The sequence below is a fragment of the Salvelinus sp. IW2-2015 genome, unplaced genomic scaffold, assembly GCF_002910315.2.
Source record: "Salvelinus sp. IW2-2015 unplaced genomic scaffold, ASM291031v2 Un_scaffold4710, whole genome shotgun sequence".
Classification (NCBI taxonomy): Eukaryota; Metazoa; Chordata; class Actinopteri; order Salmoniformes; family Salmonidae; genus Salvelinus; species Salvelinus sp. IW2-2015.
Window position 1 is genome coordinate 9,047 of NW_019945979.1, and position 13,858 is coordinate 22,904.

The following is a 13,858-nucleotide window of genomic DNA, read 5'->3' on the forward strand; positions in this document are numbered from 1 at the left end:
CAGAATATCCAGACCAGGCACCAGATCATTGTAAAGTGCAGTAGGCTACAGTATATGCTAGACATGATTTCCATGCACTGGCGCATGGAGAATGCAGAGAATGGTTGTATGTATGTATGGGCTCGGACAGGTGGAAGCTAAAGGAACTCACACGTCCCAGTTAGGTGCTAGACGCAGCTGCTGGGTCAACACAGGGAACTGTCACAAATGGAGAGAACACAACAGCAGTTGGTTAACACTGCAATATATCTACTGTACAGATCATTCTTAGTATATATTTCAGTGGATATACGCACAGATTGCATTTGGATTACTGATACAGTGTTATTTGGGTTGTCAACTGGATTAGTTCTGACATTCATGACCTCTTGACTTTATTATTATTATTATTTGTGTACTTGATTGACATTTTTGCTGCACTGTTAGGAGCTGGTAACACAAGCATGTCGCTGCACCCGCTATAACATCTGTGTAGGTGACCAATACACTTTGATTTGACTTAACTACCAATGTCTAGGGTGCATCTCAAATGGCATCCTATGTCCTATATAGTGCACTACTTTTGACCAGGGCCCATACTATATAGGGAATAGGGTGACATTTGTGACGGACAATATGTGACGCACTTATATGTACAGTGCCTTCGGAAAGTATTCAGACCATTGACTTTTTCCACATTTTGTTACGTTACAGCCTTAATCTAAAATTGATTAAATAAATACAAATCAATACCCCATAATGACAAGGCGAAAACAGGTTTTTAGAAAATGTTTGCACATTTATTAAAAATAAAAAACAAAATACCTTATTTACATAAAAGTATTCAGACCTTTTGCTATGAGAATCTAAATTAAGCCCATCCTTGAGATGTTTCTACAACTTGATTGGAGTCCACCTGTGGTACAATCAATTGATTGGACATGATTTGGAAAGGCACACACCTGTCTAGATAAAGTCCCACAGTTGACAGAGCAAAAACCAAGCCATGAGGTCAAAGGAATAGTCCGTAGAGCTCTGAGACAGGATTGTGTGGAGGTACAGATCTGGGGAAGGATATCGAAACATTTCTGCAGCATTGCAGAGGTCCCGAAGAACACAGTGGCCTCCATCATTCTTAAACGGAAGAAGTTTGGAACCACCAAGACTCTTCCTAAAGCTGGCCGCCAGGCCAAACTGAGCAATCGGGGGAGAAGGGCCTTTGTCAGGGAGGTGATCAAGAACCCAATGGTCACTCCGACAGAGCTCCAGAGTTCCTCTGTGGAGATAGGAGAACCTTCCAGAAGGACGGCCTACAACGGCCAAACCCTCCCCTAAGCCAGACAACGCTGGGCCAATTGTGCACCGCCCTATGAGACTGCCCGATCACGGACGGTTGTGATACAGCCCGGGATCGAACCCGTTCTGTAGTGATGCCTTAAACCGCTGCGCCTCTCGGGATGATAGAAACAAGATCTCTGGTCTGATGAAACCAAGATAGAACTCTTTGGCCTGAATGCCAAGCGTCACGTCTGGAGGAAACCTGGCACCATCCCTAAGTGAAGCATGGTGGTGGCAGCATGGTGCTGTGGGGATGTTTTTCAGCGGCAGGGACTGGGAGACTAGTCATGATTGAGGCAAAGATGAACGGAGAAAAGTACAGAGAGATCCTTGATGAAAACCTGCTCCAGAGCGCTCAGAACCTCAGACAGCGGCGAAAGTTCACCTTCCAACAGGACAACGACCCTAAGCACACAGCCAAGACAACGCAGGAGTGGCTTCGGGACAAGTCTCTGAATGTCCTTGAGTGGCCCAGCAGAGCCCAGACTTGAACTTGATCAAACATCTCTGGAGAAACCTGAAAATAGCTGTGCCGCGACAGAGCTTGGAGCAGGATCTGCAGAGAAGAATGGGAGAAACTCACCAAATACAGGTGTGCCAAGCTTGTAGCGTCATACCCAAGAAGACTCGAGGCTGTAATCGCTGCCAAAGCTGCTTCAACGAAGTACTGAGTAAAAGGTCTGAATACTTATGTAAATGTGATATTTCAGTTCTTTATATTTAATAAATGAGCACAAATAAAAAAACATCTGTTTTTGCTTTGTCATTATTGTGTGTAGATTGATGAGGAAAATAAGAATTTAATATATGTTTGAATAAGGCTGTAACGTAACAAAATGTGGAAAAAGTCAAGGGGTCTGAACACTTTCCGAAGGAATTACTTTTCCATTATTGTATTTTTCAGTACAATACTGAATTAGTCAAGTTGCCAATACGTCATTGTCATAAACTCAGTCACGGTTGGCCATAGTGTCCGAATATGTCTAAAGAAATGATATACTAAATACACCATGAGGTCTAATGACTGTGGTGATGTCATTTTCAGTTTAATCTGAGTGAGTGATGGAATGCCATCTAGTGGTTAATAGCTATAGGAGAAATATATTTACTACGTCTGAATCAATCTCTGGACATTTCATTAATAAACGAATGAAGAGATTTGATCTGAAACATTTGACCAGATTATGTCACAACGTAATACCTCATCACTGTAATGAGGAAGTAACTTTATGATATCTGTGTGTCCAAATGGAACCCTATTCCCTATATAGTGCACTACTTTTGACCAGACCTCTATAGACCCTGGTCAAAAGGAGTGGGAATAGGGAATATAAGGAATAGGGTGTCATTTGGGACATCCTCCTGGTCTTTGTGCTCTCATACATAACTAGGGTCATTGAACATGTTACAGCTGAGCGGATCTCAGTAACAAAAAGTAAAGGAAATAGGAAGTTCATTTTATTATTATCTTGAGGAAAGCGTTAACTTCCTGGTCCCACCTAGCTGACTACTGTTTCAGCTTCCCGCTGATCAACAGAGGCCAACACATACTGTAGCTGTGCTAAGGAGCTCGGGTCACATGGTAAATATAGGAACCCTTTGACGGCTTTGTAGTGCCGCGGCCTTTCACCTTTCTAACACTTGAGAAGCCTCAGCAAGGCCAGAGGTTGTTGTGATTCTAAGAATTCTCTTCTGAGAGCATAGCCTAAGCTCTGAACACTTAAATTAGCCTAGAAGGGCCCATGTCTTGTTAAAAGCAGCAGCCCTGGGAGGAATGGCAGGCATGCTGGGCATGTGGTCAGACCGTCAGGCAGTGACCCTTCCCTTACCAGCTCGGAGTTGATGAGCCTGGTAGCTGTGTCCTTGTGGGCAGCTATGGTACACAGATAGCAGAGGAGGTTGAGTTTGGAGCGGACCGCCGCCGTGGTCTTATCAGCCTGGGCCTCCAGAGAAGAGCACAGCTGCTGCAGAAACAGCCTCCAGTCCTCAGAGCTCAGACAGGACAGCTTCTCCACTATAGGGGGGGTCAGAGGAGCTCAATAATCACACAGCCCAAACCGTTTTAGCTGTCTGTCTAACCTGTGTGTGTATATTAACACCTGCTAAACACCTGTCAATTGCAGAGTGTGTCCAAGTGTTACTCAGCAGCGGCACAGCAGTCGAGAGCTTTCCTATTTGTTCTTCTTCATTACCTGAGTATGCTCGGACACACAAAGTCTTCAGGTCATATCGCACTGGAGCGGTCTTCAGAATCTGAAAAAATATATCATCTTTGTTACTAGAATGAACAAGAGTTGTGGTTTGCCCACCTCTGTTCTTAAGAACAATTCAGAGTCCAAAGCTGAGGACCCGTGATAGATATTTCACAATGGGACGCCGGACTATCTGGTTCCGAGTCCACCGTCCATGGGGGACGCACAGCGTAACCGCGCACCTCCCTAAAATTCCCCAACAGCATGGACACTGAAACTACTGCTTAAATACCGAGCAAGTTTTAATGTCACATGCACAAATACAGTGACATGCCTTTCATGTCAACTCAAAACCCAACAATGCAATGATTAATAATGTATTACTAGAAAGAAATAAGAGCACAGTTACATGATGTAGTTTGTGGTACCTTTGGGTTGTCCATAATAGGTGTGACTGCCAGGTCAGAGTCAGTGTACACCAGGTCCTTTATACAGTAACTGATGTCATTCAGACCACTGGCCACCACACTGTCCTGGTGATGACAACGACCACAGTGATGTCAGCATTACAAATGAGCACAATTACAGTATGTCATATAGAACATCAAATCTAATCTCATTTTAATTGTCACATGCTTATACATAACAGGTGTAGACTAACAGTGTAATACTTACTTACGGGCCCTTCCCAACCATGAACAAGGAATAAATCCACAATGAGTACCGATAACATGGCTATATAAATGCTACTAGTACTGAGTCCATGTGCAGGGATACAAGGTAGTTGAGGTAGTTACTGTATGTACATATATGTAGTTATAAAGTAGTCAACAGGCAACAGGATAGATAAGTCAAAAGAGTTACTGCAAAAAGGGTCAATGCAGATAGTTAAATAGTTAACCAATAGCTACCCGGACTAACTATTGATCAGTCTTATGGCTTGGGGGTAGAAGCTGTTCAGGGTTCTCTTGGTTCCAGACTTGTTGCATCGGAACCGCTTGCCGTGCGGTGGCAGAGAGAACAGTCTATGACTTGGGTGGCTGGAGTCTTTGACAATTTTTAGGGCCTTCCTCTGAAACTGCCTGGTATAGAGTTCCTGGGTGGCAGGGAGCTCAGCCCCAGTGATGTACTGGGCCGTACACACTACCCTCGGTAGCGCCTTGAAATTGGATGCCAAACAGTTGCCATACAGTCAAGATGCTCTCAATGGTGCAGCTGTAGAACGTTTTGAGGATCTGAGGGCCCATGCCGAATATTTTCAGCCTCCTGAGGGGGAAGAGACATTGTCGTGCCTTCTTCACGACTGTGTTGGTGTGTGTGTGTAATTCCTTAGCAATGTGGACAGCAAGGAACTTGAAGCTCTTGACCCGCTCCACTACAGCCCAATAATCAAACATTATTCACACACCAGACTTGCAAAGATCTCATAAATGAAAGTGGCTAAAGCGGCTAGATGAAAGTGAAGTTTATAATACATAAGAATGTCCAATGTTCTTATGTTTACAGGAAATCCATTTGGAGAAATAATATGCACTTCGCTGAGAATGCTGTAGAGGGCGCCAAAGGTTAACAAACAACTGTAACCGAGAATAACCTTTGAAAATAATGAATTCTCAACTACCAGTTTCTGCAGTCTGCAGGCGCCATGGTAATAGCCTGATTACTATTACCATGTTTCTGATTACAGACAGCTCACAGAAAGATTACACTTCAAATGAAATTGTGGAGAAGGTTGCAGAGGTATGGCAGAGCTCTCCTTTGGCTATTTGATAAGAGAAGAACTCACTTTTGGTAATGGTGTCCTGTTGGGTGAATCTCTTGCAGTGCAACTCATTCTTGGAGTTGGACGAGAGCTGATTGATGAAAAAGATCACATAAAACATGCTTCATTTTGAGATTTAAAAAAATATTCATTTAAAAAAAAGACATGAGATTAGTATTTTCCAGTTTGACTTAGTCAAGCTGTTGATCCAACACAATGTTCAGTAAATGATCAGAACTGGAGATGAACACTGATCATACCTGAGGAGGAATATGGACTCTCTGGTATCTTTGTCCAGTGCACTCTTTGGTCTAAGCTCTGTCATGTTGTCTAGGAGAAGAAGAAGAATAGAACTATGATCAGACACCTACACTGTCATCAGCTGTCATCAACATGTCTTCTTCCACCTTCCCAGAAAGCATTACCTAATCGGAATGATTTGTTGGGGTGCATGCAGACGGGCTCCTCTGCCCCTGCGGCCCCTCCCTGTACCCCTCTGTATCCCCCTCCTGGTCCCTGGGAGGTCACTGAGACAGGTGTCACGGCTGATGACTGGCTAGAGGCACAGACACCACTCCTCCCCACACTGCAGTCAAACGAAAGGTCAGATATCAGCTAGTGGATATTAACTAAAGTAAAACATCACCAGACTACAAACAGCAAGGAAACACATGACCTTAGACATATGTAACTACACAGTAATAAGACACCTGTAATAGCAACACTGTAGTTACATAGAACCTGCTGTGTTATCAAATCAAATTTTATTTGTCACATACACATGGTTAGCAGATGTTAATGCGAGTGTAGCGAAATGCTTGTGCTTCTAGTTCCGACAATGCAGTAATAACCAACGAGTAATCTAAACTAACAATTTCACAACAACTACCTTATACACACAAGTGTAAAGGGATGAAGAATATGTACATAAAAATATATGAATGAGTGATGGTACAGAACGGCATAGGCAAGATGCAGTAGATGGTATGCAGTAGATGTATAGAGTACAGTATAGACATATGAGATGAGTAATGTAGGGTATGTAAACATATAAAAGTGGCATTGTTTAAAGTGGCTAGTGATACTTGTATTACATAAAGATGGCAAGATGCAGTAGATGGTATAGAGTACAGTATATACAATTGAGGTGAGTAATGTAGGGTATGTAAACATTATATTAAGTGGCATTGTTTAAAGTGGCTAGTGATACATTTTTTCCATCATTTTTTCCATTATTAAAGTGGCTGGAGTTGAGTCAGTATGTTGGCAGCAGCCACTCAATGTTAGTGGTGGCTGTTTAACAGTCTGATGGCCTTGCGATAGAAGCTGTTTTTCAGTCTCTCGGTCCCTGCTTTGATGCACCTGTACTGACCTCGCCTTCTGGATGATAGCGGGGTGAACAGGCAGTAGCTCGGGTGGTTGTTGTCCTTGATGATCTTTTTGGCCTCCTGTGACATCGGGTGGTGTAGGTGTCCTGGAGGGCAGGTAGTTTGCCCCTGGTGATGCGTTGTGCAGACCTCACTACCCTCTGGAGAGCCTTACGGTTGTGGGCGGTGATACAGCCGACAAGATGCTCTCGATTGTGCATATGTAAAAGTTGTGAGTGCTTTTGGTGACAAGCCAAATTCTTCAGCCTCCTGAGGTTGAAGAGGCGCTGCTGCGCCTTCTTCACCACGCTGTCTGTGTGGGTGGACCAATTCAGTTTGTCCGTGATGTGACACCGAGGAACTTAAAACTTACTACCCTCTCCACTACTGTCCCGTCGATGTGGATAGGGGGGTGCTCCCTCTGCTGTTTCCTGAAGTCCACGATCATCTCCTTTGTTTTGTTGACGTTGAGTGTGAGGTTATTTTCCTGACACCACACTCCGAGGGCCCTCACCTCCTCCCTGTAGGCCGTCTCGTCGTTGTTGGTAATCAAGCCTACCACTTTAGTGTCGTCTGCAAACTGATGATTGAGTTGGAGGTGTGCATGGCCACGCAGTCGTGGGTGAACAGGGAGTACAGGAGAGGGCTCAGAACGCACCCTTGTGGGGCCCCAGTGTTGAGGATCAGCGAGTGGAGATGTTGTTACCTACCCTCACCACCTGGGGCGGCCCGTCAGGAAGTCCAGTACCCAGTTGCACAGGGCGGGGTCAAGACCCAGGGTCTCGAGCTGATGAGACGAGTTTGGAGGTACTATGGGTGTAAATGCTGAGCTGTAGTCGATGAACAGCATTCTCACATAGGTATTCCTCTTGTCCAGATGGGTTAGGGCAGTGTGCAGTGTGGTTGCGATTGCGTCGTCTGTGGACCTATTGGGGCGGTAAGCAAATTAGAGTGGGTCTAGGGTGTCATGTAGGGTGGAGGTGATATGGTCCTTGACTAGTCTCTCAAAGCACTTCATGATGACGGAAGTGAGTGCTACGGGGTGTAGTCGTTTAGCTCAGTTACCTTAGCTTTCTTGGGAACAGGAACAATGGTGGCTCTTGAAGCATGTGGGAACAGCAGACTGGGATAAGGATTGATTGAATATGTCCGTAAACACACCAGCCAGCTGGTCTGCGCATGCTCTGAGGACGCGGCGGGGGATGCCGTCTGGGCCTGCAGCCTTGCGAGGGTTAACACGTTTAAATGTTTTACTCACGTCGGCTGCAGTGAAGGAGAGTCCACAGGTTTTGGTAGCGGGCCGTGTCAGTGGCACCGTATTGTCCTCAAAGCGAGCAAAGAAGTTGTTTAGTCTGTCTGGGAGCAAGACATCCTGGTCCACGACGGGGCTGGTTTTCGTTTTGTAGTCCGTGATTGACTGTAGACCCTTCCACATACCTCTTGTGTCTGAGCCGTTGAATTGCGACTCTACTTTGTCTCTATACTGACGCTTAGCTTGTTTGATTGCCTTGCGGAGGGAATAGCTACACTATTACATGGTTATAGAGTTTAGAGGTATAGGTTATTACACAAGTGAAACACGGACTGTTATCTTATGCTCATATTGCACTTAGTAAATCATATTCAACATCAGCAACACGTTTGTGTCTGTGCTCTGTGAAGTCCTTTGTCTTCCTCCCACTAACGGCTCACAGTACAACCCATCTGATTGGGCAGGTCCAGGCTCCATCCTGAACACAGGCATGGTTAATGATAAAATCAGACCAACATGCATTCTCAAGAAGTTATGTCATGAGAAAAGGCCGGGGAGGGAAATATGCAACTGCACAACATTGTTTGCAGGTGAGACAGAGCTTCTCAAACAGTTTATAAATGACCTGTCTATGTACATTAAACTAACATTGGCAGACAAATGCTTGCTGTACAAGTCAATTTCCTACAATTGCAGAACAAAGGTTTAGACTTTAAAGGGATACTTTGGTATTTTGGCAATGAGGTCCTTTATCTACTTCCCCAGAGTCAGATGAACTTGTTGATACCATTTTTATGTACAGTATCTGCATCCAGTATGAAGAAAGTTAGAGGTAGTTTTGCAAACTAATGCTAACAAGCAGTCTATGGCATCTGTTAGCATGATAGACTTCCAGTCGTTGCGCTAGCGCTAGTTAGCAACTTCCTTCAAAATGCACGCAGAGATAGAAAAATGGTATTCACAAGTTCATTGCCAAAATCCTGAAGTATCCCTTTAAGGGGATCAATAAAAAGCTCAAATTCAGCATGTTACAAATAAACTTGGATTTGATTTGAAATTTGATTTGATGTTTAAAATGTAATCCATGTCCAAACATGAAAGACCCAACATAATGCTTAGTGTTGAGACCTGGGGCCACAATTAGAGGAAATGGTGCATACCACCAGGGAGTGTAATGAGGTAACTCCTTTGAGGAAACGAGACTGAGACCAGGCCTGTATTCACAAAGCATCTCAGAATAAGTGTACTGATCTAGGATCAGTTCCCTCCTGTTCATGTAATCTTATTCATTGTGATCTAAAAGGCAAAACAGATCCTAAATCAGCACTCCTAGACGCTTTGTGAATAAAGGCCCTGATGGTTATATGAAACATAAACATTACCTGGAGCTAAATGAGACATCTTCTTCTTCTTCCTCCTCGCTGGTGTGGACCTCAGAGAACACTCCTCTCCAGAATGGGTGGACCAGTAACTGAGTCCAGCTTATCCTGAGGAAAACAGTTAAAAGCTGAAGTCTAATAAAGCCCTCTCTTTCTGACCAAACTTATGTTGGCCCACTTGTCCTACACAGGTAGCCTAGTGGTTAAGAGCGTTGGGCCGGTCACCGAAAGGTCGCTGCTTCGAATCCCTGAGCTAGCAAGGTGGAAAAATCTGCCGTTCTGCTCTTGAGCAAGGCAATTAAACCCAAACAACAACTGCTCCTTGGGCACCGATGACGTCGATTAAGGCAGCCCCCCACACCGCTCTGATTTAAAGGGGTTGGGTTAAATGCAAAAAACACATTTCTGTTGAAGGCATTCAGTTGTGCAACTGACTAGGTATCGCTCTTTCCAAAGGTCATAATAAAAAAAGCTCTTCCAAAGCTCTTTCCAAAGGGATAATATGAATTATCCATCATAGAAACTTCAAACCAAGAATCTGATTTGGTGAAGGGAGTAGGGACGTACCTCTTCTGAGGGTCTTTCTGAAGCAAACCTTTAAGCAGGCTTTGGAACTCTTGTGTAGGCTTGCAGGAAAAAGCCCCTTTAACAACAAAGACGATATGGACTATAATTAAGATGCTCTTATGACAATAAAACATATTTTGTTAAGCAATAAAAATTGGCATTTTACCCGTTTGCCTTGGAGATTGAGGATCCTGAAGTAATATCAGCTCAATCAACTCAGAAAACGTCTCGGAGAAGAATGGTGGTTTTCCTGACAAATGACCGCAAGACAAGACAGAAGTATTTAGGTATGAAATGAGTACTGTTATTAATGTCAATAAATCAAGTGATTTGATAGCCTGACTGCCAGTCTGTTTGTGCTACTGTGCCAACTACATGCCACTAATTGTAATGACAACGAGCAAAGGAGTTGGCAAGAGGACAAACAGATCTGGGACACAGCCCAAGTGATTTGATGAGTACCTGAAAACATCTCATAGAATATACAGCCCAGGGCCCACAGATCACTACTGATACTGTGGTCCCCCCCTTTGACCACCTCTGGTGCACAGTATATTGGAGACCCTGAAGAAAGACAAAGACATATCCATTATACAATATATTGAAAACCGTGATATGATATAACATATGATATATGATATTGTGGCGACCCTGTGTTTATAAGCACGGATATCGACTCTGCCACTTGAGCATGCTTTTGTGACTTTGGGCCAGAAGGTTGAGGGTTCATCGACCACCGCGGGCAAGCTCACTCTCCCTGCCTGTTTCATTACACTGGGGTCAGAAGTTGGATCACTCTCCCTTCCTGTTTCATTACACTGGGGTCAGAACCCTGCCTGTTTCATTACACTGGGGTCAGAAGTTGGATAACTCTCCCTTCCTGTTTCATTACACTGGGGTCAGAAGTTGGATCACTCTCCCTGCCTGTTTCATTACACTGGGGTCAGAAGTTGGATCACTCTCCCTGCCTGTTTCATTACACTGGGGTCAGAAGTTGAATCACTCTCCCTGCCTGTTTCATTACACTGGGGTCAGAAGTTGGATCACTCTCCCTGCCTGTTTCATTACACTGGGGTCAGAAGTTGGATCACTCTCCCTGCCTGTTTCATTACACTGGGGTCAGAAGTTGAATCACTCTCCCTGCCTGTTTCACATTACACTGGGGTCAGAAGTTGGATCACTCTCCCTGCCTGTTTCATTACACTGGGGTCAGAAGTTGAATCACTCTCCCTGCCTGTTTCATTACACTGGAGTCAGAAGTTGGATCACTCTCCCTGCCTGTTTCATTCCTGCCTGTTTCATTACACTGGGGTCAGAAGTTGAATCACTCTCCCTGCCTGTTTCATTACACTGGGGTCAGAAGTTGGATCACTCTCCCTGCCTGTTTCATTACACTGGAGTCAGAAGTTGGATCCCACTTCTCTTCTGACACCAGTGTAATTAAACATGCTGAGTTTGTCCTGCGAACAATGTAGCGACCCTGTGTAGCGACAATAGGATATGTGATAGAACATTCTAGTAAACATCCAATAAGTAAGGGATAATCAATGAGGGGCTATGTGTTCTATGGAAAATCAGGAACGACGCGCTCGTGGAGTGGAACTAACCTTCCACGGAGTTGCATTATTTTCCAGAGAACGCATTGAGCCCCGAGTTGATTATCCCTTTTATACCATGGCCATAATTGAACACATTTGCCGGTAGAAATGTGTTCAACATCCACTGACGTAGCTAGCAAGTTTACTAGATAGCTACAGTGGTTGCCTTGGTAACCAAACAAACAGACCTCCTAGTTTAGCTAACCAAACTATCAGTCCTAGCTTGCTATTATGAAAATCTAATTCAACAATGCCAATAATGTTTTCAATTCGACTTATGCTTTCAAAAGCAGCTCAAACATAGAACATGTAAGAATGAACTAAAGCCATTGAATTCTACCATGGGGATATACCGTGCGTTATAGGGAAATTATGCACGCTCTAGAATGCCCTTCAAGCCAATCAGATACAAGTATTCAACAATGCCATGGTATAACAATATGTACTGTAAGGGTCACCTTGGATTCTGTTCTTGATATTTCTTCTTGATGTGTTTTCTTTGCCATCCCCTCCACCTGTTTCCTCTGCTGTGACTAAAGCAAAAAACTCCTCCAGATTCTCCCCCTCAGCTTTAGACAGGCAGAAGTTAGAGTACTTCAATGTGCCAGGGCCATCCAACAAGATCTATAGGAGGAAAAAACACAAGGTCATAATCAAATTCCATTGACTTCCTGAAATCAAAACTGAGACACAGAATAAATGTTTGGCTAGAAATAATCAGCATTGCTTAGTTGACAAAAGGAGCTCATTGGGTGTAAAGTGTTAGGATGGTTTGATCTATAGAATGTATTAAATGTCAGATGAGCCTCGATATAGAGTTGATTGTTTGACCAATTGAAAATTAGAGAGTCAGGACATCTATACTGTACCGCACCTTGGAGGGAGTGAGGTCAGAGAACACGATACCAGCATCATGGATGTATCTCAAGCCTTTGACCAGATCGATGGCAAATTCCCTCACTACATCTTCTGACAGGCACTCATCCTGGGTGATGACTGACTCCAGTGAACCCCCTAAAATATAGAGAAATTCTGAATGATTATTATTATCCTACCATTATACACTATCAAATCACATTCATACTTTGTGAAACGTAAAGGTAAAAGGTTGACATAAGGTAACGATGGTATTCTTACAGTACCAAATAAGCATCTCACCTGTGCACAGTTCCACTACAAGCCAAAGATGGCTGCTGGTTTCATACCACTCATAGAAGGTTACCACATTCTCATGTTTTATGTCATGAGTTAGCCGTACCTGTGGATGCACCATGGGCTCAGTCAGTGTTCAAATCAAATTGTATTGGTCGCATACCCGTTTAGCAGATGTTATTGCGGGTGTAGCAAAATGCTTGTAAAATGTTACTAAGTAAAACCAGTTGAAAGGGATGTGTGTACTACTAGGAAGTGATGCTGGATACTTACGTGGTTTGTAATTTCATGTCTTTTTGACTTGTCACTGCAAATAATTGCAACAAAATTGATGCTTCCTTTCCTCCTCCCCTTATAAACCACTGACTTGCGTCCTGTTCCAATTTCCTCATACAGGATGAAGTTTTCCATCTGCACAGAAGATTCTCAAGTTAGGGAAAGTGGTTGGTCACTTGCAGGGGGTGAATAGCACATTTGTATAGGTTGAAACTAGTAAATGGCATTTGCATTTAGCTAGTTAAACTAGGTCGCTAACTGCTAGCTAATTTGCTAGGTAACGCTAACTTTAACTGTTTTACTGACAGAAGCAAGCTGTGCAGACCAACTGTACGGTCCATGCAAGTTCAATCATAAAACCAGACAGCCAATTCCCATAAACAGATAAACAGGTTAATACATGCAAGAATCCAGAAACTAACTGTAACTATATCACGAACTAGTTAAATTGCTTTATAATAAAAATACATATTATTAAAAAGCGCTGTTTTACCTTCAAATCCCCCCTCGAACTCAAACTCAAAGCGCGAAGTTTGTTACCGGATATCACTTTTGGATCATTTCATTCTTACTGTAGGGGGGTAAGAATACATGGTTTTAAGAAAAATTAAGCTAATCATTTTTTATTTATCTTTTACATTTGATGGATGTAAAACGAATGTTAAACTTTAAAAGTTGTATGAAAAGGATCCATAATAAGCATGTACTTGTGTCTTATTGTATTTCATTATTTTGCTTGAATACCTCTGACTGAGCTATTCCTTGGTTACTAGGATACGAGGAAGGACGCGGCAGTAGTGCACACACAATGCAAGGTTATGCGTCTTCTTGTGTACAGGGACAGACAAAGCACAGAGTTTTCATACTAAAACATCTTTGGACAAAGCAGGCCCACATAATTTTGACTGCCAACTCAAACTGTGGACATAGATCTAGCTAGCATTCGCAAATATGGTGATAATTATTGGATCCATCCCTCCAACCTGGGATAGACCC

General features: G+C 43.4%; 1 protein-coding gene across 1 annotated transcript in view; it reads right to left on the minus strand.

The window, feature by feature from the left end:
* LOC112077574 (serine/threonine-protein kinase ULK4-like) overlaps window positions 1-13,419 on the minus strand; it is a 21,617-nt gene extending 8,198 nt beyond the window's left edge. Inside the window, exons 1-16 of the mRNA XM_024144070.2 lie at window positions 13,356-13,419; window positions 12,860-12,997; window positions 12,593-12,692; window positions 12,309-12,448; window positions 11,893-12,058; window positions 10,299-10,400; window positions 10,003-10,086; window positions 9,837-9,912; window positions 9,273-9,377; window positions 5,697-5,857; window positions 5,532-5,601; window positions 5,296-5,362; window positions 3,938-4,042; window positions 3,510-3,570; window positions 3,147-3,331; window positions 152-198 (exon numbers count right to left, since the gene is read on the minus strand). Coding sequence (XP_023999838.2) covers window positions 152-198; window positions 3,147-3,331; window positions 3,510-3,570; window positions 3,938-4,042; window positions 5,296-5,362; window positions 5,532-5,601; window positions 5,697-5,857; window positions 9,273-9,377; window positions 9,837-9,912; window positions 10,003-10,086; window positions 10,299-10,400; window positions 11,893-12,058; window positions 12,309-12,448; window positions 12,593-12,692; window positions 12,860-12,997 — 1,607 coding nt within the window. The 5' untranslated portion in view covers window positions 13,356-13,419. The remainder of the gene's footprint in view (window positions 1-151; window positions 199-3,146; window positions 3,332-3,509; window positions 3,571-3,937; window positions 4,043-5,295; window positions 5,363-5,531; window positions 5,602-5,696; window positions 5,858-9,272; window positions 9,378-9,836; window positions 9,913-10,002; window positions 10,087-10,298; window positions 10,401-11,892; window positions 12,059-12,308; window positions 12,449-12,592; window positions 12,693-12,859; window positions 12,998-13,355) is intronic.
* Window positions 13,420-13,858: the final 439 nt, after the last annotated feature.